Source organism: Caretta caretta, chromosome 1 (assembly GCF_965140235.1).
Source record: "Caretta caretta isolate rCarCar2 chromosome 1, rCarCar1.hap1, whole genome shotgun sequence".
In the NCBI taxonomy this organism is placed as follows: domain Eukaryota; kingdom Metazoa; phylum Chordata; order Testudines; family Cheloniidae; genus Caretta; species Caretta caretta.
Genome location: NC_134206.1, coordinates 243,357,911 through 243,384,028, shown reverse-complemented (window position 1 = coordinate 243,384,028; position 26,118 = coordinate 243,357,911). Strand labels below are relative to the sequence as shown.

Genomic DNA, 26,118 nt, shown 5'->3' with positions numbered 1-26,118 from the left:
TCAGTGCTGCTGCTGAGGAAAATATGCTGGTTGTCAAGGAAAATAGTAATATTTTAGGTATTTACATAGAAAAATGCATCAGATGTATTAAATTTATCATTTCATGTAGTTAGGCTGATGTCCAAACACTTCTCTTGAGGGTAAATGGTAACATAGTCCAACCTACAGTGAAAGCTGGGTATTGCCAAGTAAAACAAATTATGGGCATGGGGTAATACCTTGACCTATACTTTCTACCAAAAGATAGGCATGTTAATTTATTGCACATTACCTGTTAGACTGATGATTGAAATTATTGATGCATAAAACACCCCAGTAGCACAAGAATTTTTAAGTTTTTAGCACATTTTCTTGTCCATAAATACAAAAAAGAAATTTCACCCAAGTTGACTATTTGCAATATTTTTTTTGTATATGACTGCTGAGTTCCTCAGTATGCACTCCATGCATCTGATGAAGTGGGTTATAGCCCATGAAAGCTTATGCCCAAATAAATGTGTTAGTCTCTAAGGTGCCACAAGGACTCCTCTTTGTTTTTGCTGATACAGACTAACACGGATACCCCCTGAAGAGAGTAAGTAGTGTCCCTGTTGCTGGAATGAAACTCTTTTTGTAAGCACAGTAATTGGCATCATCACACAGCCTGTTGGTACCTTTACACTCACAGAATCTCTATCAAAACCATGCCCATTGCGGCTGCTCAAGCCCCCCTAATGACATCAGACTGAACCTATATAAGGAAGTGATGCCCAACTATCTCAGTTCCTTTCCCTCTGTTATGGAAAGTGTTAGGGAACCCTTCTGTGTCCAGTCTGCTTTGCAAACTTTACTAATTGCCCTCTTTTTGTAGTTCTGAGTGTTAGTATTAGTAGGATTTAGTCTTAAAATTGTACATAATTGATTTTTTTTTAAACAGCACCAAAAAAACCTGTCCCTTTGACTGAGGAATCCCTTAAGGCTTTGGTTTGGTTCTGAGGTTATGGTGGGAACCAAGCCACATGAGGGATTTAATCAGTGTACCACTTGTCCATTTATCTACTTAGAGTCAGACATCCACATTCAGTGCCTGGAGGAGGCATACTCGTTGGCACAGTTCTCTTTGTTGTGTGTTCATTCCTGTGACACTTCCCAGGAGTACCCAGCACCTTGCTACCCCCCTGCACTTAGCGTGAGGAAGTCTTGTCTGTGCCTGCTGCGGCTCCCTGAATCCACCAGCCTCTGGCAACACAAGCACTACCTTCCAGGCCTCCGCAGACCTCACCATCTCTGTATATGTTAGTGATAGGCACACTCCAACACCTGAATCTTCAATGTGTTCCTCTGAAATGCACAGCCCCTGTTTCATTGAACACTCACAGAACTCTATTTGCTACTCCAAAAGGAATACTATACACCAGCTTGTCAAATTCAGTTTCAGATCACCACTTTACTTAACACATAGCTAGCTAGCTAACTAGAGAGAGAGAGAGTGAAAACAGGAATAAGTTTATCATCAAAGAACATAGATCCAAAGATAGAAAATAAGGACATTGGAAACAAATGGTTACATATAAAACAAAATCATAAAACACTTTCTAGAGCCTAACCTTAACTAACAAAGCATTCCCCTATCTCTTATAAGATAGCTTTGCCCTGTATTTTCAACCAGGTTGGCTGAGATCCTTTCTGATAAGATCAGGCCCGCTGGTGGCTTGTCCTCACAGACTGAAGAATATCTGGGGGGGGTCATCTGCACCCCTGATATAGTTTTAAAAGTTTGTTTTACTCCTAAACAGGGTAACCCTTCTGTTTTTGTTTTTTCCTCCAGCCCCTGCAAACTGGTGATTAGCATTTTGCTGATTTTAAATGGGCATCCATTGTGAACCGTAGAATACTCAATTTGCACATGACCAAACATCCAATCTTAATTTTAAAATTGCCAGTGATGGAGAATCCACTATGAACCTTGGTAAATTGTTGGAACGGTTAATTATCCTCACTATTAAAAATGTATGCCTTACTTTCCATCTAAATTTGACTAGCTTCAACTTCTAACCATTGGATCTTGTTATACCTTTCTCTGCTAGATTGAAGAGCTTGTTATCAAATATTTATTTCCCATGTAAGTATTTATAGACTGTAATCAAGTCATCCCTTAATCTTCTCTTTCTTAAACTAAATAGATTGAGCTTCTTGAGTCTGTCACTATAAGGCATGTTTTCTAATCCTTTACTCATTCTCATGGTTCTTCTCTGAACCCTTTCCAATTTGTCCACAATTCAAGAAAGATGTTGATATCAGAACTGGACACAGTATTCCAGCAGTGGTCTCACCATTGCTAAAATAGAGAGATAAAATAACTTCACTACTCCTACTGAAGATTCCCCTGTTTATGCGTCCAAAGATCACATTCGCCCTTTTGGCCACAGCATCACCCTGGGATTCATCTTCAGCTGATTATCCACCATGACCCCAAAACTTTTTTAGAATCACTGCTTCCCAGGATAGAGTTTCCCATCCTCTAAGTATGGCTTATAGTCTTTGTTCCTAGATGTATACATTTACATTTATCCATATTAAAACATATATGGTTTGCTTGCACCCAGCTTACCAAACGATCCAGATTGCTCTTTACCGATGACCTATCCTCTTCATTATTTAGCGCACTCCCAATTTTTGTGTCATCTGCAAACTTTATCAGCTACCCTGTTTGCCAATCAGAGAATCACTTTGATGGATCTAATGGTGAACTCCACTTGACATAAGAGTTTACCAGTGTCCGGCAGACTCTGAAGTTTCAGCCCTACCAAAGAACAAAATTCTTTCTGGGGCACATGGGACCCCTGGCATTATCCTCCTATGTGACACCATATACATGGCTGCACATGAGACTCTTACAACATTGGATGGCCTAGTCCACCCACCAAATATGGACATCTTCAGAGAACTCTGATCATCCCTGAAGAGGCAGAACTCTTCATGGAACAGCAGAGATTGCATCTTTGCAGAGTTTTCTTTGACATTCCAACTCCTTCCACCTTAGCTCTTCTGCTGGGATGTCTCTGCGCGCCCCTTTGGGGGAGGGGAGCAACGGGTCTCCATGTGCTGCCTGGGGAGGGGGCAGCACGCGGAGACATCTTTCCCCCTCCCTCTCCCCCGCCAGGGACACACAGAGACATGCCAGCAGCCGTCCACTTCCGGGAGCAGCATGAGGCCACCAGCCATGGCATGCAGGCAGCTTGCCTGCCTGAGCCCTGCTGCACTGCCGGCCGGGACTCGGGGTCAGGTTGTCAGATGAGATTTCTCCTGCATTTTGGGGGGCCGCCCTTTGTTGGGGGTCCCGTACTATTTCATGGTAAATCCACTTCTGCAGATACTTTCAAAGCAGGATTGAATGTGTGTTAGAGAAATTCTGAAACAAGGATAGACAAGAAACTGTTCTTAACGAAAACATCTTAAACTCCTTCACTTTAGAGGTCATTTTTCTTCTTTTTCAAGTGGCAAATGGATATTTTTAGACAATTACCCTTAAGTTAGGGAATGAAAATTATGCTGGCCCAAGGTCTGGGACTTAATATAGCAATTTCTGGACATATGCCAAAAAACACTGCTATACCAAAGGAAAGTGACAGTGCTAAAGTCTGACATATCTCAAACTCTCAGGGCTAGAAATTCTGTGCACTATGTATAACTTGAAGTCTTAGCTTTTCATTTGTGAATAGCATTTGTTTCTGGTCCTGTTAGACAATGAGATCAAATTTTAAAATGATGTCATTCTGATTACTATCTTGTATTTCCATTATTTAGATTCTGATGTGATTTTTAGTTATTACTGTTTTGAACTACTAAACCTCATAAACCTAATGTTCTTCAGATATTAGCAGCTAAAATCGTGTCCAAAATTTGGGGTGGGGGGAAGGGAGGCAGAATGGAGGAGTGAAAAATAGTAGCAGTTATATATTTTAAGATTAGTCTCTGATGAAACACCCAGACTCTAAATGCCAGCAGACAAGTACAGATGCCTTCAGGACTAATTGACTTTTCTAAGCAACGCTAAGATTATTTTGATTCCTCCTTCATCGTTTGCTAGATTTTTGTTTCAATAAACTTACTTTACTTTACTTTACATTACTTAAACCATCTGTAGAGATTGCGTTTCACATAGTGAGAGAATACCATGCCTGTGTGGTTGCCTTTTTTCTTTTACCTGAGGCTCCAAATGTTTGGGAAGCAACAGTACACCTGATTCTGCTTATAGACATCAGTTTTTTGTTTCAGGGTAGCAGCTGTGTTAGTCTGTATTCGCAAAAAGAAAAGGAGGACTTGTGGCACCTTAGAGACTAACAAATTTATTTGAGCATAAGCTTTCGTGAGCTATACTCTAGACCCTCAGAGTTACGAATATCTTGGGAAAGGAGGCTGTTCGTAATTCTGAACAAAATGTTATGGTTGTTCTTTTAAAAGTTTACAACTGACCTAAAACTTTACTACGCAGAAGAAAAATTCTGCTTTTAACCATCTTAATTTAAATGAAACAAGCACAGAAACAAGTTTCCTTACCTGGTCGTATCTTTTTTTTAAAACTTTCCATTTATTTTTTATTAGTTTACATTTAACACTGTACTGTACTGTATTTGCTTTTATTTTTGTTGGTTTGTTTGTTTCTCTGCTGCTGCCTGGTTCCGTACTTCTGGTTCCAAATGAGGTGTGTGGTTGACTGGTCAGTTCATAACTCTGGTGTTCGTAACTCTGAGGTTCTATGATATATAGTTTCTGATGTTGGTGTAGTCTGGTTTAAGGTTTTATTAATTGTTTAGAGTTCGTTTTACTCATTGATGCTATTGTGAAGTACTGACTAGGTCTGTGATAGCAAATGGATCTGTCAGGAGACCAGTGTTTCAGAGATTCATAATTTATAATGCTAGAAGGGACCATTGTGACCATCTAATCTGATCTCTTGCATAACACAGGTCATAGGACTTCCCTGAATTAATTCCTGTTTGAACTAGAGCATATTAATAGAAAAACATCCAGTCATGATTTAAAAATTTCCAGTGATAGAGAAGCCACTACAACTCTTGGTAAATTGTTCCTGTTAATTACCCTGTTAAAAGTGTGCACCATCGTTTTAGTCTAAATTTGTATAGCTTTCAGCCATTGGATCTTTTTATCCGTTTGTCTGCTAGATTGAAGAGCCCTTTATTATCAAATGTTTGAGAGGTGCCTCTATTCAGTGATCTTTCTGACCTCCAGAGCACATGCTCACTAGGCTTGCCAGGCGTCCGGTTTTCAACTGGAATGCCTGGTCGAAAAGGGACCCTGGCAGCTCCGGTCAGCAATGCTGACTGGGCGGTTAAAAGTCCAGTCGGAGGTGCTGCAGGGCCAAGGCAGACTAGTCCCTACCTGTCCTGGCACTGCGCTGCGCCCCAGAAGTGTCCGGCAGGTCCGGCTCCTAGGCGCGGGGGCCACTGGCCTCTGCGCACTGCCCCTTCCCCGAGCACCAGCTTCGCATTCCCATTGGCCGGGAACCACGGCCAATGTGAGCTGGCGGTGGGGGCAGTGCCTGTGGGCAAGAGCAGCGCACGGAGCCTCCTGGCCCCTCTCTTTCCCCCCGCCTCCGGGTGCCTGACTTGCTGCTGGCTACTTCCGGGGTGCAGCATGGAGCCAGGACACGCAAGGAGCCTGCCTTAGCCTCGCTGCACCACTGACCGGGAGCTGCCTAAGGTAAGCCCGTGCCCCAGCTCTGAGCCCCTCCAAACCTCTCATCCCCGGCTCCACCCCAGACCCTTCACACCCAGCCAGAGCCCTCACCCCTCACACATACTTCACCTCAGCCCCCTGCCCCAGCCCAGAGCCCCCTCCCACATCCTGAACCCCCTCATCACTACTCCCAGCCCAGAGCCCATACTCCTTCCTACACCCCAACCCCCTGCCTCAGTCCGGAGCCCCCTCCCGTACCCTAAACCCCTCATTTCTGGCCCCACCCCAGACCCCTCACCCCCAGTTAGACCCCAGCCCCCCTGCTCCAGCCCAGTGAAAGTGAGTGAGGGTGGGAGAGAGTGAGCAGGAATGTAGTGAGTGGTGTGTGGGGCCGAAGGGAAGGGAATGGGAGGGGCTAGGGTGTTCGATTTTGTACAGTTAGAAAGTTGGCAACCCTATTGCTCACTGCCTTGTATGTAAGTCTTTTATCTCAAAAAGCCAGAAAGAAAAGATTCTTCATGTGTTATATTGCTTAGTCCTAATTTTACTTAGATTTACTATCCTTCTCCTCTCTTTAAATTTGCAACACCCATGTGCCAGGGGTGTCGCCAAAACAAGCTGCACTCTCCCAGTTGGAGGGTGGTCCTTTAGGAGCCTTTGTCTACACTACCACTTATGTCAGCAAAACTTATGTCACTCAGGGGTGTGAAAAAACACCCCTGGGCAGCATAAGTTACGCTGGTATAAGTGGTAGTGTGCACAGCGCTATGTCAGCAGGAGAGCTCTCTCCCATCAGCATAGAGTGGCTACATGAGAGATCTTACAGTGGCGCAGCTGCATCGATACAGCTGTGCCACTGTAAACTCTCTAGTGCAGACATAGCCCAAGAGTATAGTCTTTAGCTGTATGATGGTAAAACCTAAATACAGCCTTCAAGCCTGCACCTGGTACAGAGAGGGCTTCCATGTTATGTTGCAAAGACATCAGCACAGATTCTCCCCTACTGGTAGTATTTGCTGACTCTGATTGGACTGTATTGAGACAAGTCTGTTTCAGGCAGGAGGAGCTGCCTCAAAGGTGGCCTCTAACTCAGAAGCATGAAATCAGCGGAGACACTTTTACATACACTTCTTCAGATGACACTTGTAGAGCACATTTCCCTGTACCCTTCTCTTCAGCATCAAGGAAAGCTTGCAGTAGACATTGCCCTCCTCAGTCACAGGGACTCCTCTTCTATTGAATGTGTTGGCAAGCAGCAGTAAGGGAACATAATTTCTCTTTTAAAATCAGTATAAATAACCCATGATTTTCAGAGAATATCACTGCAATTAACTTAGAAACCTAATGATAGTTTGCATTCAAAGGGTGCTGTCTGCGCAATCATGACCTCCAGAAATGCTTTTCAATTAAAAAATTAAATTTCTGAATAGGTTAATTGGATCTTGAAACATTGACCAGACTCACCAGAAATTGTAACACATGCAGAGACCAAACATAGTCAACATCTAATAATTTTCTGCAATCTAGTATGGTAAAGGTAGTCCTGTGCATAAGTTATCATTGAAATAGTGTATAAACCAAGTTTGAAATCTCGACATCGCCACTTTTAATTTGAGGGGACAGAAAAACTTTAGAACACGTTTGAAAATCTACTAATTTTTCAAGGCCTCATTAATTTTTCATAGTGTTTGATGAGCATATTTTAATGAATCAAAATAAAATATATGTCTTGTTCAATTAATCTCATACTCCAGGTCAGTTCTCCTCTTAGTTGGAAAGACACATGGAACTTTATACAGCAGTTTTGTTTTTTTTTCAGAAAGTCTGTAGGCAAGTCAAAATCTAGATTACAATGGAAACTATGTTACCTCCTTAATGGTAGAATTACTACTTTGACTCCATCTGCAGCTTAAATTCAGGAGAATATAATATTCCAAATTGAATTTTGGCCAGGACACTAGAGTTGTCAACTCCTACTCTTATGCAATGTGCCGTGTGATTTTTAATCTATCAAATGAACCTCTTGCTGTACATTGCTTCAGTACTGACTCAGGGAAGAGGGCCACCTACAGGACAACAGTTTCTTCAGCAACAGGGATTTCCTTACAAGTACTGACCAGGCTCAACCCTACTTAGGTTAGAGTTCAGACTGAACTAGAAAAGTAAGGAGATATGATTGCAAGTAAACAATATAAAATAAACAAGAATTCACCTTTTTAACATATACAAGTATGCGCAACTGATACGTGTTCTGTAGATTTTTGAAACAGGATCATAGTCTTTGACTCCTAGCATCCACAAGATGCTCCTAAAGTGCAGGAGAATATGAGAGAGTTAGATGCTGTTGAGAAAGGGTAAAATTCTATGTCTAAATTATCACACAACTGTGATGGCAGGATCCTGCACTAGTTTTTTAGCTCATATGCAACTCCCTCTGAGCTGTCAAAGGTTTGCTCAGAGGACAAGCCTACATTTGTCTCAGTCACTCAATGTAGAGAGTTGACAAAAGCCCCTCATCATCCTGAATACTGACAGGGGAAGTCACAGGACAGCAAAAGCATCCTTGATATGGGAGGGTGCCCTTTTGCCAGCTCCCAGTTAACCCCTGTGCTTTCTGCCAGAGGCCTCTTCATCATCTCTCTGATAACAGAATAGGGCCTGTACTTCCCGTTATCTTCATTTGCTTCTGGGAATACTGTGCACTGCTAAAATGAGTTCAGCGAATTTGCCACAGGCCATTTTCCTCCTCAGATAGCTACATTAATAGCCAATATATTTTAAGAAGATGGAACACAATGGTCCACTCTGTTATATGTGTATATATCACACCAGTATATATTAGAAATAGAGAAAATCTGTTTAGAATTGTCTGAAGTACCCAAAAATGATACCTAAAACAATGCTGAGATGAGTCTAAGAAATTAGGAAGTTCTGAACAGGAACATAGCACATCACTCTTCTCCCATCCTATCTGGTTATCCATCTTACCTACTGTATCAATAGTCTTGATACACAGCAAAATAGGGTCTTTTATAATCCATTGCACAATTGACTTGTGTAGAGTAAGTCTCCCAGAGTTTGATACCACCTCGGTGAATGCCAAAGTTAATCATATCCCTAGAATCACACTCCCTACCACAGCATCCACTGTACAGATGTGTCCAGTTCTGCACTGTGATATTACCCAGGGTACAATCTGGACTGCTGAATAGCTGTCTCTCCTCCAACCTGAGATGTCTTTTACACTGCTTTACAGGTGAACAGCCAGTCCTGGCCAGTTAACACAATCTTCAGCATATAATTTGTTCCCAGCTAACAGCATTGAGTGCTACTAGCCACCCACCCATGAATTACACTGCAGAAGAACACCGGCAGATTCTCTAGTCCCAGACTGTACCCTCAGAAATTTGCATCTTGCATTTCCCAGCACACTACTGAACAATGCAGGCTCATATAAACCCCTCATATAAAGTCCATCATTTCATCAATGGAATATGATATGCACCAACCTTGTTATCCCAAATGTCGTTTCCCACACACTTTAATCCAAACACACATTGGTTTAGATAAAACAATAAAACAAGTTTATTAACTACAGAAAGATAGATTTTAAGTATTACAAGTAATGGGGCATAAAAGTCAGAATTGGTTACAAAGAAAATAAAAAGATAATACTCAAGCTAAATGACTAACTTAATAAGCTAAGTGAATTTAAAAGCGAAAGATTTTTCTCACCATAAGCTTACAGCAGTCTGTACTGGCTGAAAAGCCTGCCCAGCCATGATTCCCCCTTCCCACCCCTAAGTTCAGTTCTTTGAGAGTCATTGATGTCATGAGCAGACATGAAAAAGAATAGTGAAATCCAGCATTTTCCTCTCCTCTTCATAATTCAGTTTCTTTTGCTAGAAATATCCTTGCTGGGTCATGGTAACAAAATAGTCTCTTGTGGACGTGAGGTTTAAACTGTCCCTGTGATGGAATGTAAATTTCTTGATTACTCCTTCCCCCCTGCTGGAGAATGTCTGCTTAAGTAGGTGATAGCCCTTTAGCACCTGGCTGGGGTGTATGTGTGTCTTTGTCTCTGAAAAACTGATTTGGGCCTGCTTTTCTTAACCTTGGAGCCTGTTATAACAATGTTATACAGTAGAGTCTTGTAACTTTACATACAGTATTGCCACACATATTTTACCAGTACAATAATGTTCAGCAGATTATGATTTTTCAAATCAGACCTCAGAAGACATACTTTGTAAAAAATATATCCTAATCTTATAAAAGAGTGAACATGGAGTACAGGTTGCCAGAGACACCCCTTACTTTTTGAGGACACCAGTGTATTATTATATTCTTTTTTTTCCCCCAGACAAGAAGCTCTTCTAGCTGCCATCAGTGAAAAAGATGCCAATATTGCTCTGCTAGAACTTTCATCCTCTAAGAAGAAGACCCAAGATGAAGTGGCTGCACTGAAGCGAGAGAAGGACCGCCTGGTGCAACAGCTCAAGCAGCAGGTGGGAAGGGACAGAATCAGGCATGTGGGCTGGTGGTACGGGATTATTATCGTGGATTATATAACTTTATCAACTAAAAATATATTGCCTTGCTGTGTACTGGGATGGAACCAGGGATGCTTTCTGATCAGGGATTTCTCCACTTCCTCCTTAGAAGGCATCAGCGCTTTAGTGACAGTGGTTTTACACTTAACATTTAATATTGAAATAAAATATTTAATGTTCACATAGTAAAGTTCGTTTTTTGACTGTTTAATCAACATTAAATGAGTTTAGAAACTGATTTTACAATTTCATAGCATTCAACTTTACTGGTATAGTCATAAATACTGTCACTTTCCAGCAAGATGGCATTCTCCTAGCAAGAGACTCAAATGTAAAATGCATATACCCAGTTTGATCGTGGTGGAAAGTGCTTCTCAACATGTGAGCTTCCAGAGTGTCATACTGAACAATAATGGAGAGGGGTCGCTTTCTATTAAGGGAATGCATGTCTTTATACGACAACACTGGTCAGACTTGTGAATCCCTTTGCAAAACAGAGAGGGACTCTCGGGGGAGGAACTAATGTTGTATCCCTGATAGTATAGTGGGCCTGAATAGATCCATTGAACTGGCTATGGTAGAATGCAAATAGTGCCTTTCTTTTGACTTTGACAGAAAGCATTAGTTGTTTGTATAATTTCATAGCTGTTGATAATGTGTGTACAGATTGACTTTGCTTAAGAGAACACCATATACAGATTGTTTATATCTCCTCAAATCAGAAATTAATCCATAAGTGGATAAGCCCCAGTTTACATCCCAACACGCAATTCCTGAGCTCTTCAGCCATTCAGACTAAGCAAGACTTTCTTTTATTTAAAACTCTTTAGTGGAGAGACATAGATTCATCGAAGGAGGAAGGTACATTGGTTCAGAGAGATTTTGTAGCAGTTCTCTCTTTCAATTTTGCTCTCTGCCTCCCCCGCACTATATCATGTTCCCACCCACTCAAGTTGCTAGTGTGTTACTGTGAAAGAGAAGGTAGGAGTCCTGCCAAAAACATTTTGGTTCTTTAATTTGTGTGCACTAAAGCTTAGATGGGGGAGAGGCATTTTAGAAAGAAGATACGGCATCAGTGTTTTTTTTTTTTTAATTTAAAGCTTGTAGTCCCTGAATTGCAGGAATGTGCCTCAGTATAGAAACATTTCCTAGTGAAGCAGTCAGCATTGACCAAGCTTTCCAGTAAATGGAGCTGCCTGCTTAGGATTGGTTGTCAACTTCCATGAAGGGATTTCCTCTATCATCAGAAGCAAGGGAGGCAAATTGGAGGGCAAGGGTCACCAACTAATGTAGTCCCAATTTACTTGCTCCCAAAGTAGTTTGTCTCCTTGACTGGTTCATGGTGAAACAGTGGTTGGGAGGCTGCTTCAGATGAGGGGGCCAGGGCTGATGCAAGAAAATAGAGCTGAGGGTTGTCTAACAAAGTCCAGATGTGCTATCGTGAGTGCCAGCCAGTGTGTTCCAATTATAAGTCAGAGAGAAGCCCCTGCAGTGCGTGTCAAGCGGGCACCCGCACTGGAATTAATGTAAATCAAGAGAGCTTTGGCCTCCTTTAATGCAGTTCATCCACCAGCCATTTGTCCGAGAATGGCCTGTATTTCTGTGATTCATTTGCTTCTCAAACTAAGATTTAACAAGCAGCATACAATAATTATTGCAGCTTAAAGTCCTGGTCCACAGCTGTGAGTCGTAAATGGAAGGCATATGAGTATAGGCTGAATTTTTCTTCTCTGTTGGCTCAGACCATAGACCTTTGAGATTTCCTGGAATAAGATCTCTGGGGCAAGGTCTGTCATTTACTATATATGTACAGTGCCTAGCACCACAGAGCTCCAAGGCTGGTTGAGATCTCTAGGCACAATCACAGGTTAAATATTTAATAATAACAATGCTGTTGCTTGGGGGTTCCGATCCATGGGGTTTCTCAATTCAGGAGCATGGGAGCTCAGAGTCAGATTGTTATTCATGTGGAATTGTTTGAGAAGCATCATATATATTGGCGGTACTGTATAAATATTTAATAATAACTTTTACTCCCTTTTGATTACAGTGGTATCAATAGATTGGCTTAATAAATTGATAAAGGGATCTCAAACCTTTCATATCTCTGGTGGATGACTGGTTTGAAAGCAGTTCAGGTTGGTAGTGAACAGCTGTTGTAACCATCCCTTAGGTGCTTAAAACTAAGTATTCTGCAGTAATTATCTAAATCAGCGGTTCTCAAAGTGTGGTTCGGGAACCCAAAGTGGGTCGCGACTCCATTTTAGTGGGGTCGCCAGGACCAGCATTAGACTTGCTGGGACCTAGAGCTGAACCCCCACCCAAGGTGTCAGGGCTCAGGCTCCAGCCCCCTCCTGGGGGCATTTAGTAACTTTGTTGTCAGAAGGGGGTCGTGGTGCAATAAAGTTTGAGAACCCCTGATCTAAATTAACATATCAGCTTAAAACAATGACACTGGGGTGTTTTTGAGTATTACTGGATAATGCTGTAGCATGTTTTATAAAAGATCTGACCGGTGCTTGGCAATCATTTTATTCCATAATGGACAGAGAGATGTCAGTATCACAAAAACCACCACTACAATTTTCTAGGTGACACCTTTGTACTCTTATTGGTGATCTCAGGACAGGTGCCAAGGATTAAATGCATATGGTAAATGAACTCCCTCTCACCCCTGAACTTCTTCCTCCATGGGAGATCTGAGGCATATTTGCAAGGGTCAGACAGGATAAAAGAAGGCTTACACTGCTGCTTCATGTGCTGTGCCTGTCCAGTGGACAGATGGAGCATTATTAATCTGGCATCTTTCACCAGTATTCAGTACATTTTAATTATAAAAAGACACTAATTGTTGTGTTAAGTGGCATAATATTCACCAAAAGCATTACCGTTGTCCAGGAAGAATTAGTCACTTCCTGAGGTTTCCCACTATGTAGAAACGTACTCTCTGTGGGTATGATTTCTAAATCACTCTAACCTATCGGTCCATGTGGACTCTGCTGGTGCGCACTAAATGTTCCCTAGTGTACTTTCCAAAAAGCACTATGTTAAAGTACACCAGCAGGGTTTACATGGAACAATTAACATGCAACTTGTTAGTGTGCATTAGAAATCACACCCCTGTATAGCGCATTAACCCACTGTGTACACAAGCCCTGAGAGATCAGCAGTCAGGCACTACACAACACCAACAGTTAATCTCCGGAATAGCCAAAGAAGCATTTAACTTTTAAATAGAGAGGTTCTGAGTCATTTTGTCAGCTGTACACCTTCAGTCCCCTTCTTCTGCCTTTTCAGATGGGGTAATCTTTAACAGCAGACGTGGTCTTAGTTCCTTCAGTAACAAGAGGGCTCTGCCCTGTACTCCACACCCTCTGTGTACCTGTAATGATCTACAATGATGATACTGCAAGTAACCAACCTTTCAGTTATTGCTGTAATACATTTGCAATCACTAGCCCATAGCTAATTATAGACATCACAGTGATTTTATGATTTAGAGGAGGCTTTGGTCGCCAGGGTCCCTGACTTGCGGGTAATGAGAAGAGCAATTACTAGCCTCAGGCTGCCCAAAATTCAGCTTCTGTGGAGGTCTGTTTGACATTTGCAGAAGGTTTGAGTACATAAAATTAAAATCCCCCTGGCCTCCTGTATCTTCCTCCTCCCCTTCATACACAGAGCAGCATGAAATGAGGGGCCATTATTCACCACTCATGGCTCCACCACATAGAAATGAGCCATTTGTGGACAAGCAACACAACTGTAATAATAATACATTCTAACACTTACAGAGCATTTTACATGTCAGGATAGCCATCTAAGTGCTGAAACAAGCCTTTCTACACTACTTTATTCTTCCTCCCTACAAGGATTTGTCTGACTTCCCTCATGAGGCTATGGCATTGCAAAGATTTCATTGTTTCTCAAGTTAATTTCTTTCTTTGGGGAATGGGGGAGAGGGGAAATTTTTTCAACTCTAGAATAGCCTCCCCCCAAAATATTAGTTTTCCATAGTTACTTGTTTCCCTGGAAACCCAGCAGTTTGACACCTGACACAAACTCCTACTATGAACTTTTTCGAAATAAAGTTCCACTGGTAGAGGTATTTCTCTTTGTAATAGAAGAATGTAAAACTGGGTCAGAAGAGACTGATAGACAAGCAGTTTCCACTACCATGTAACCACATGAGAGTTTCCATACTTTTGGCAGGTTTTTATTAACACTCTCCCTAAGGAAACTGTACAGACCCTTTTAGAGTTGCAGATAGACCCTGTTTTGCCCTATCTGTCTAAGACCATGTCTGCTGTTAAAGATTACCCCATCAGAAGATTAATTCCCTTTTCAGCTGCCACAAAAAAAATTGATGGCAAGCACAAAATGCTGTTACTGTGATAACTGGTGCTCTTTGAGATCTCTGTGTATTCCTACTTGTGAGATGGTGCCCCCGCAATTGTGAATGCATGGAGGCAACTCTCAAACCATAGTTACAAGTAAGTAACCTTTCCTTCTAAAAATGGTAACATTATCACTGTTACCATGTATCCCAGTCAGTAGAACAGCAGGTAGGTCCGAGTGTAGAAAAGTTGGTGAGACTAAAACATCTTCAAAGTTCAAAAAGACCAAGCTACTGCTGACTTTGATTCAGGCCATATAATTGTGGCCCTGTCAAAGGATGGCGGTAGGTGATCTAGAAAGTACACTAGAATTTTTTAAATAAGTTGTTGCCATTGTTTTCCCTGCATGGAATAGAGAGAAGTTAAAATAAATGTTTAAAAATAAGTGACTCAGGAAATTTGGATCTGTTTGTTTAGATATTTACAGAACTTGTATATCAGATTTCCCACCATTTATTGGATAAAACTGAAAGGTCTCTATGGTTTCTGGATGACTGTTCAGCCTGTTCAGAGCCACAGCGAATGCACAGACTTATGTTCTCTTTATGAGAAAAATTTTAGGCAAAAGAGAAGTATTGTGAGAAATGTTGTTGGAGGCAACAGTATTGTTGCCCAACTGTAGTACAGTCACAGCCTCATCTTCATCTAGGGAGTAGCTTCAGTGTAAAGCGTTCTGTTCTTATACCACAACCATCACCAGGTATCCGAGCACGGCAGTACAGCTATTTCAAGATTTGAACTCACTCCTTTGACATATGAAAACATAGTCTTCGTAGCATCGTTTTAAGTGTCCTGACAGTGGAGCTGGCATAGGAGTGGGCAGACAGACATTGAGGGAAAGCACTGTATTTGTACACATCCCATTCAAGAAGCTATTGAAGTAGGAACATAAGAAAGTTCTGGCTGAAATGAGTGTAAATGGCTCTTATTCAGCACTGGCTGTCCAATTGGAGCATCGTGGCTTTTGTTGTAGGCCTGTAATCCACACAGATTATCAGTCATGGAGCTGCCTGTTTTGCCACTCTTTGCTCCTCAGTAATTGTTTCTGTCTAGCAGGGAGCCATGCTAGGAGCAGAACCAGGGAATCTGACAGTGGCTCAGCTGGCACGGTGAGCCAGATTGTACCATACCCTTGAACAGAGCTTACTGAAGAATAGCAAAACACACATTTACTAATGAAAAACAAACCACCCTCACTCACGTTTTCCAGGGTTGTTTTTTTTTCAATCACTTTTAGATCATTAGTTACCAGTGTTTATCAATGCTTATGATCTAGTCATGAACAGTACAGAAGAAATAAACAATTCTATTCTGATTGGGATGACATAATCAAATCTATACCCAGTGATGACAAACCGCATAATTCTATGGGACTTCAAGCCTCACTGTCTTTTCCAACTCTGGCATTAAAGTGTAATAAAGAACAATGGAATTGGAAAAATGAACAGCATGGTTTCCTCCTATTCGGTATATGTGCTGATCTCAAGCTTGTTATTATCAACAAAATCTTCAAGCAAGCCAATAAATATAAAACTTTGTGGATGAGTCCGAAATCAAAGTACTGGCACCTGATTGACTATGTCATTATGCAGCAAAGAGACATCAGGAACATGAAGATCACCAGAGCAGTAAGAAGAGCAAACTTTTGGACCCCCTACAGGATGATCAATGAATCAATGTTGCACAGATTAAACTGAAATTGAACATAGCAAACTTGAGACTTCCATTGTATCAATAAAACGGTGGGGAAACTTAGAAGAAAATTTGATAGCATTACATCGTCCTTAATGATGCGCTTGAAAAGTGGAATGTATTCAAATCTAGGTAAAAATAAAAGACAGCACCAGGATTAGTTTGATGAAAATGGTGGTGAAATCCAAAATGTACACAAGGAAAAGACAATGTGTTTATGTCTTGGCAAAACATCAGTGAGTCAACATCAAACAAAGACAAATTCAATTACCTGCAAGCCAAGGCTCAAAGACAGCTTTGTGTTCTACAGGGTAACTGATTGGAAAAGACAGAAGAAGAAATACAGCATTATGCCGATATTAACAACACACAGTTATTTTATAACTCACTGAAGACCATTTATGGTCCATCAAATTTTGTGCCAACTCCACTGAAGAGTTTAGATGTATTTACCTTCATCAAGGACAAGAGAGGCATCTGTGAAAGATGGGCACAGCACTTTACTGAGCTACTCTGCCATCTTTCTATTGTCAACCCACAGGTGCAGAGGAACCCAGGACCCACAGCATAAAGAAATCACCTAGCCACCTACCTTTTGAAGAAGTGCAAAAACAAATGAAGTCAGGTAAATCACCAGGCAAAGACAACATACCAGCTGAAATCTTCAAACTTGCAGGCCCCAACACTGTCAACCATCTATATGAAATTATTAAGACTATATGGGAAACTGAGAAAAGTCCCCAGGATTTCAAAGATACCTTTATTTTTGTAACTATAGTTGTAACAAATCTGACTGCAACAACTACCAGGGTACCTCCCTCCTATCTGTAGATGGTAAAATCCTTGCTTGTATTTTGCTCAATCAGCCTGTTGAAACAGTATCAGAGAAGTTTATGCCAGAGACCCAGTGTGGATTTAGATCAGTTTGGAGCATCACAGACATGATTTTTGTTGAGAGACAGATTCAGGAAAAATTAATTGAACAAAACATGGAATTATATGCTGTCTTTATTGACCTTTAAAAAAAAAAAAGGAAAAGAAAAGCATTTGACACTGAGCGGAAATGGCCTCTAAAAATTCTAGAAAAGCTTGGATGCCCCATCAAATTTGTTAACATCATACATGAAGTCCACGAAGACACGACTGGTCAAGTCCTCTCAAATGATGGCCTCTCTAAGCTATTCCCCATATCTAATAGGGTAAAACAAGACTGTGTGCTGGCATTGGTTCTCTTTGTTCTCTTCTTTGCAGTGGTTCTGAATTACACCACTGACAACCTTCAAAAGGATATTTACATAAGGTACAGAACTGATGGATAACTCTTCAGAAGTCCTTGAGAAACTCGTATGTGAAGCCCTTTTTGCAGATGATTGTGCTCTATTTAGTCATAGTGAAAGTAATCTACAGCTTATCCTTGATAGGCTCTCAGAGGCAACTAAACAGTTTGGACCCACTTTCAGCCTGGAAAATCCTGAAGTCCTGTTCTGACCAGTCCCATCAGCCACTATCACTGAACCAAACATCACCTTTGATGGTACAGAACTAAAGAATATCAATCACTTTACATACCTGGGCAATACCATCTCAACTGACAGTTCCCTTGGTCAAGAAAATGTCAAACAGAATGCAGAAGGCAAGCCAGGGTTTTGGAAGTCTTTGCCATAGGATACTCAACCAGCATATCTTCATACTGTTAACAAACCTGATGATATACAATGCAGCAATGATAACATTCCTTTTATATGGGTGTAAAACATGGCACACTGCATACACACCAAGCAATTTGAAAAATTTCACATGCAATGTCTTTGCTCTATTCTGAAGGTCCGCTGACAAAACAAACTGTCAAACATCAACATCCTTGAAAGAGCAGAAACAACCAGCATCGAGGCAATGATTATCACACCTCATCCTAGGTGGACAAGTCAAGTTGTCAGAAAGGGTGATTGTAGACTCCTGAAAAAAGTCCTATGGCAAGCTGAAACTCAGAAAATTCAGGAAGGGCAGTCAATGTAAATGCCTCGAAAACATCCTTAAGGAGACTCTCACCTCATAAATATTGATAACTTCAAAGACACAGCCAAGGGCAAACCTAAATATAGAGCAACTGTCAATAAAATTTGTAAACGTTTTGACAAAGATGCAAAAAACTGATATACAAAAGGGCCAAGCGCGATTGACAGTCTTCATTGGGAGCCTACACATTTCTGTGTGACATCTGTTTGCAACCTTGCTCCTCAGGCTACACAGCCACAAGAGAACACGAGAGATGCCACAATGCCATACAGCAACATTCAGTGCTGTGTCAAGGTAAATCGCTGCCATAGAAAAAACTATTGCTATGGAATTAACACTTACTCTCTCTCCTTTGCCCTCCTCGTTCCAGCATTACCCTTCTTCCTTTTATATTATTAAAATAAAACTGTGTACAGGTTAATTTCTTGCTGCCACTGACTTCAGGTCCCTTTACACCTACTCTCAGAGGAATATGCTGGCAAGCCAGGCATGTCATCTGTACTTCAGCTAGCAGTCAAGTCTGTTGTTTGTTATATTTCAGTAGTGATTCCATAGCTTTAGTTGAGGAAGCAGGTTCATTACCTCGCTGAGGTATTGAGGCTTAATAAATTGTTTGTAAAGTAATTTTATATCTTCAGATGAAAGATGTCATAGAAGTGCAAAGTAGTATTATTAGCTTTGTTTTCAGTTACTTGTAACTTTTTAAAAAAAATATTTTGGGGGCTGAAATTTCCCATGTTTGCTCTCAGCCCAAAGAAAAACTATTTTCGTTTATTACAGATATTGCTCTCATTCATTAAGATTTTTACATGGCTGCAGTATAATTTTAGAACAGCATTTTATTTCTTCAAAGCCCCATACAAATGCTAATTAATAAAATAATTCCTTACAACACCCAGTGCCACTTAGATATCTGTATATAGCTTATATAACACCCAGTGCCTCTTCTATAACATTTTTCATCACAAAGCCCTTTCTAAAGTGAAGTGTAAGTAACATCATCCCTAGTCTACAGATGGGGAAACTGAAGATACACAATGAATCAATGGAAGAGTCCAGATTAGAACTCAGGAGTTCCTGTCTCCCAGTCTGGTGCTGCTGCCGTTAGACCACACTGCCTCTCAGCTATAACCATCTTACTGGTTCTTGACAGCCCAAGAAGTAGTGCACTAAAAAGTCTATAATGGGAAAGAAACACAGATTTGGGGAAAGTGGTAGAGCCAAGAGCCTTGAAAATGAGCTTGGTTCTTCTAAGAGTTTATACAGATGACATGGAAATCTGAAGGTCATATTCTTCAGTGCCTAGCACAATGGAGTCCTGGTCCATGACTATGGTAATACAATAATAAATAATAATAATACTGTGAGATCAGTCATTTCAAATTGTAACTCTGTAGTTTGTAAATACATTCTGTTACTATCCTTGCACAAACCACACCTATTCTCTGCTATTCTCTTTTGGGGAAGGACCCCCATTTTTCATAGCCATGAATTTGGTAGGGCCCTATTTATAAAGAGGGCAAAAGACCAGGTGTCATTGTGCGGAAGATGTTCTCTTCTACCACTTTAGCCATGTGTATCTTGAATTATGAAGCTGTCATGGCAAGGTATCAATACCATCTATGGGGTAGGATGTTACCATTCCTTAATACTTTACCTCAGAAACAAAGAAGATTGGTGAATGCCTGCTCACAGAAGGACAGAATGTTACCAAGCATCATTTGAGAGCAGCATTTGATTCTTCAGCTGTTTCAGCTAGGGCAGTAGCTTCAGCCATTGCTTTAAGATGGCATTCATGACTCAGATGAGTAGGCTTACCCCATGAAATGAAGATGAGGATTGAAGATCTGCCTTTTGAAGGGGAAGGTCTGTTTAGCATGCAGATGGATGAAATACTAGAAATAATTTAAAATGTGAGATCTGTAGCTAGATGTCTAGGTTTCATTCCTGTGAATAAGAGAGAGTCTACGGCTGTAACTTTTAGGTGTCAAAGACAGCGTTCATCATCTTCTACATCAGCTCCTTAATAGAAAAAGTTACTGTCATCAGCCTCAATATCAAGCCTCTGAACATTAAAAGGAGAAGAAATTTTATAAGCCTTGTAGTAATAAGGTGAAGAATTCTTCTATATCGTCAACTGTGGTTCCTACAAGGTCTCAGATTTTACATAAGGCTATGGAGTTATAAACCGGTCTGGCTGGACAATTTGGGGACTGTTTGTCCCAATTTTATCAAAAATGGGAGTTAATAGTATCTGACAGGTGGATCCTGGAAGTTATTGCATGCGGCTATACAATTCAGCTCAAGACACTCCCCTCACCACAACCCCCTATGTCATCCCTGACCAGGGATCGAGCTCACCTTGGTTTACTAAGAGCAGAGGTTCAGTGTTTACCGAAGTTAAGAACAGTGGAGGTGGTACCACCAGATTAGAGAGGGAGAGGTTTTTATTTGTGTTATTTTTTTAATCTTAAAAAAGACTGGGGGTCTTCACCCTATTTTGGATTTAAGAAAATGAATAACTATATTAAAAAGTTTCATTTCCACATGTTATCTCTAACTTCTATCATCCCTTCTCTTTCCCTTCAGGATTGGTTTGCAGATCTAGATTTAAAAGACATATTTCCGTAAGACCTGGTCATTGAAGCTACCTGTGTTTCAGGATAGGAGAGGAACATTTTCAGTACACAGTCCTCTTTTTTGTTTGTCCCAATGTGTTCACAAAATGCCTATCTGTAGTAGCAGTATAGCTAAGAAAGCAGAGGATCTTTGAAAGACAAAGTAGTAGCGCACCTTTTCAGGTTATGGGGTATCTGATGATAGATCTGTGGGCATCCAGCAACAACAGGAAGTGTCAGAAATTTTTCTAGAGACCAGACAGCAATAGGGACTCAATATTAGATGCTTTTTAAATACACTTGCATCAGGGATTAATGTATACATTTCCCCCATTTCCAGTCATCCAGAGAGTGACAAACAAGATAACACAGGACAAAGCCAGTGTAATTTTAGTAGCGCCATCATGGGCCAGGCAGCAGTGGTATCCAGACTTAATGCACCTGTCAAGAGGACTAATAGAGCCTCTACTGCTAGTACAGGACTTGTTGAAAAAACACTGGATGGTTTATCATCCAGATCTTCAGTCTCTTCATCTAACAGCATGGGGAATAGGACTCTAGGGTTGTTAGAAAAAAGTTGTTCGCTAGATGTGCAAAATGTATTGTCGCATTCCAGGAAAGAGTCAACATAAAGATGTTATAGTCATAAATAGAAAATATTTTTATTGTGGCTTTTGATGTAGATCCATATGCAATACCAATTAGTTTCATTTTACAATATTTGTTATACCTTAAGAAATGAGCTCTCTCATTATCTTCAGTGAAGATTCATCTCGCAGCCATATCAGCCTACCATGTACCTGTGAACTGAAAAATCTATTTTTAGAAATAATATAGTTAAAATATTTTTAAAAGGTCTCAGTAATTTATACCCTCCAATAAGGCATCTATACCATCTTGGGATTTAAACATAGTGCTCTCGCAATTGATAAGACCTCACTCTGAGCCTTCGGGAAGCTGTAATTTGTTTTTTGTCTATTTAGACAGTGACTTTGATAGTCATTGCCTCTGCAAGGCATATAAAACAATGCCTACACTATAAATTACTTCGGTATAATTTATATTGCACAGGGGTGTGAATAATCCACACGGTTGAGTGGCATAAATTATACCAACTTAAGCACTGGTGTGGTCAGTGCTGTGTCGGCGGGAGAGCTTCTCCTGCCGACATAACTACTGCCTCTCACGGACGCAGAAGTTAGTAAGCCGACAAGAGAGCTCTCTCCCATTGACATAGAGCATCTTCACCAGAAGCACTAAAGGGGCGCAGCTCCGTCTGTACAGCTGCGCTGCTGTAGTGTAGACATAACCAAAGTGAATTACATGCATTAATGGCTGATCAGCCATTTAGTTTTTCACACATTTCTTGTACACATGCAGTGTTTTTACCTAAAAGGATCTCATATAAGCCAGTCTATAAAATTTTACCGGTGTTCTTTCCCAAACTTCATATTGAAGATGGGGAGGCTAAAATGCATACTCTGGATGTCAAAAGCCTTTAGCTTTTTATTTAGACAGGACTGGTTACGCAATTTTAGATAGTCCCCAAAGTTGTTTATCGCTTATGAAAGAAAGAACAATATGAAAGGAGAACTGCATGTAAGTACTTTATTCAATGTAATGGTCAGAGCATTCCATTAGTGTGAATATACAGAGTTTATCATGAAGAAACCTCAGTTATAGGTAAGTTTCAGAGTAGCAGCCGTGTTAGTCTGTATCCATAAAAAGAAAAGGAGTACTTGTGGCACCTTAGAGACTAACAAATTTATTAGAGCATAAGCTTTCATGAGCTACAGCTCACTTCATCGGATGCATACAGTGGAAAATACAGACATAGGTAAGTAACCTTTTTAATGGGTCAAATGAATTGTTTCATTTTTGACGATTTTTAAATGTCTTTGAATATTTTTTAAATAAAATTAAAAGAAATTTTGAAAGGAAAAGTCATTTCAAATTGAAAAATCAAAACATTTCATTTTAAAATGTCAAAATAAAATGTTCAGATTTTTTCTGAATTTTGTTTGGTTTTTTTCCAAAATTAACAATTTGGCAAAACCAACAAAAAAAAAATCATGAAACATTTAGGTGTTGCCATATCTGCATTTTTGGCAAAAAAACTTTGAGCCAAAAAATTTCACCTAGCTGTATGTATGAGCCCTAAAAATAGCTGGATGCAATTCCAAGAGGATCATGGATTATCATTGGAAAGTAAAGATGCCATACCAGAACACTGGGCACAGGGTTCCAAAAACATCAGCCCACCCTTCTACCACTCACTGTTTCATACTGGAGCCATAAAACAAGGCAGAAGGTCGGCAATTAAACATAGCTGGTTAAGAGGCATAACAAGCTTGTGACTTTAAAACTGTCTCTTAAACCAGTGATTCAGTAGCATGGGGCCTTACTGGCTAACAAAAGGAATAATATACCATCTTTAGCCATCAGTAATCTCCAACCATCTCCTGTCATGCTTTCTACATGCCTACATATAAACTAGGTCTGAATTCCAATTCAATAACATGTTGATGCCTTTATACCCGTTTAGGGGCTCAAACCATGTTTTTGAACATGCATATACATATAGCATCTTTCCATAGTATAAAGTACAGCTTTTTAATAGCATTTCCTAAGTAGAGTATCACAACACACATTACAGCAAGAAACTGTCATCATGGCAGGGTTGTCTCTATACTTAAAAAATAGGCAAGAGGCAAAGTGATCAAGGAGATTGACTTGGGAGACATGACAGAACTTTCTCTAGATTCTTGCTGAAGAAACAAAGGATAGAGAGAGAATAGTAGTTGGCTAGTGTGGAAGAGTGAAGTGAGAGTTATTTCTCCAGAAAATTGTGTGAGGAAAAGGGTTGGGAGGTAACGGTAATATCATCTTTAAATGAGACAGAAATGTAGTAGAAAAATGCAAAACTAAAAGACAGGGAGATTAGAAATCTGGGCAAGAAATAATAAAATGAGATTGAGTTGGGAAAAATACAAAGTAATACATATGGGGGAGAATTAACCAAAATACAGATATTCAGCAGGTTGCAGAAATCTGGAAATTAATTGTGAATTGGCAATGCAGTATGCCAGGCCTTCCCGCGCCCCACCCCCCACCCCCCAAGCCTGTTCAGTGTTGGGCTGTACATATGACAGGTATCAATCATGTCACAGAGCAAGGGAGTGATAGTTCTTCTTTGAGGCATGTCCCTGTGGGTGCTCCACTCCAGGTGATGGTGCGTCCCTTCCCCTTTGCTCGGAGAGTTTTAGTAGCAGTGCCTGTACAGGTTGCACGTGCGTGGTGCCTGTCTTGTGCGCCATTGGCACTTCATCTAGCATGTGCAACCCAGACCCCTCAGTTCCTTCTCAACCATCCCCGGCCTGAGACAGAGCTCAGCTGTCCCATTAAAAACCTTCGTTTCTACTGTTAGATAAGTTAGTGAGTTAGTGAGGGGGTCAATAAGCATGTGAACCAAGGGGATCCAGTGTACTTAGATTTTCAGAAAGCCTTTGACAAGGTCCCTCACCAAAGGCTCTTACGCAGAGTAAGCTGCCACAGGATAAGACAGAAGGTGCTCTCATGGATTGGTAACTGGTTAAAAGATAGGAAACAAAGGGTAGGTATAAATGGTCAGTTTTCAGAATGGAGAGAGGTAAACAGTGGTGTCCCGCAGGGGTCTGTTCTGGGACCAGTCCTATTCAACATATTCATAAATTATCTGGAAAAAGGAATAAACAGGGAGGTGGCAAAATTTGCAGATACAAAATTACTGAGGATAGTTAAGACCCAGGCAGATTGCGAAGAGCTAAAAAAGGATCTCTCAAAACTGTGTGATTGGGCAACAAAATGGCAGATGAAATTTAATGTTGATAAATGCAAAGTAATGCACATTGAAAAGCATAATCCCAACTATACATATAAAATGATGGTGTCTAAATTAGCTATTACCACTCAAGAAAGAAATCTTGGAGTCATTGGGGACAGTTCTCTGAAAACATCCATTCAATGTGCAGCGGCAGTCAAAAAAGTGAACAGAATGCTGGGAATAATTAAGAAAGCGATAGATAATAGAACAGAAAATATCATGTTGCCTCTATATAAATCCATGGTATGCCCATACCTTGAATACTGCATGCAGATGTGGTCACCCCACATCAAAAAAGTTATATTGGAATTGGAAAAGGTTCAGAAAAGGACAACAAAAATGATTAGGGGTATAGAACGGCTTCCGTATGAGGAAAGATTGATCAGGCTGGGACTTTTCAGTTTGGAAAAGAGACAGCTAAGGGGAGATATGATTGAGGTCTATAAAATCATGACTGGTATAGAGAAAGTAGATAAGGAAATGTTGTTTACTACTTCTCATAACACAAGAACTAGGGGTCACCAAATGAAATTATTAGGCAGCAGGTTTAAAACAAATAAAAGGAAGTATTTCTTCACCCAATGCACAGTCAACCTGTGGAACTCCTTGCCAGAGGACATTGTGAAGGCCAAGACCATAACAGGGTTCAAAAAAGAACTAGATAAATTCATGGAGGATAGGTCCATCAATGGCTATTAGTCAAGATGGGCAGGAATGGTGTTAAGTTAGATAAATGCCTGGTTCACCAGGATTTAAAAGATGCATGTGCAGAGAGGCAATGCCTGTGTTATTGGGCACACTCAATGTGTTTGTTGCCCGGGGAAGCTCACATTCCTCAGAAATGTGCCCTTTGTAACAAACGGGGGGTGGGGACACAGAGATAGAGACCTGAGGCTGAAACTCGTTTTGATGGAAAAGTTATTAAGACCAGCCTCCGACCCAGGGCAGGAAACCTCTTCCTGGCATAAGTCATAGTCTCTACCAAGGTCTCCAAAAAACAAAAAATTCACAAAAAACCATCCTCTTCGCCTCATAGAGAACAGAAAACAGTCCCCGACCAAATCACTCTCATCAGTGCCAGCAGCACCGCGACTCAACACTTATGACGCTCTGGGCACTTCTGGCACTGCTCACGTGGCGGCTGCTGCTGGAACCTAGAGCTCCAGTGTGGAGTCTAAGGGCTCTAAGCTGCCCGTCTCCACCACTACACTGTCGACAATGCTAAAGGAGTCTGCACCGACAACGGCTTTGATTACAGTGCCACAGCTAATGCTGCTAGTGCAACAGCGCCAACACAGACTGTA

At 40.8% G+C, this 26,118-nt stretch overlaps 1 protein-coding gene across 12 annotated transcripts in view; it reads left to right on the top strand.

Annotated features, from left to right (window-relative positions):
• Positions 1 to 26,118, top strand: part of ERC1 (ELKS/RAB6-interacting/CAST family member 1) — a 538,100-nt gene that overhangs the window by 441,260 nt on the left and 70,722 nt on the right. For all 12 annotated transcript variants that reach the window (XM_048828774.2, XM_048828736.2, XM_048828743.2 and 9 more), the window contains one exon: positions 10,043 to 10,187. In XM_048828774.2, the coding sequence (XP_048684731.1) occupies positions 10,043 to 10,187 (145 nt within the window). The remainder of the gene's footprint in view (positions 1 to 10,042; positions 10,188 to 26,118) is intronic.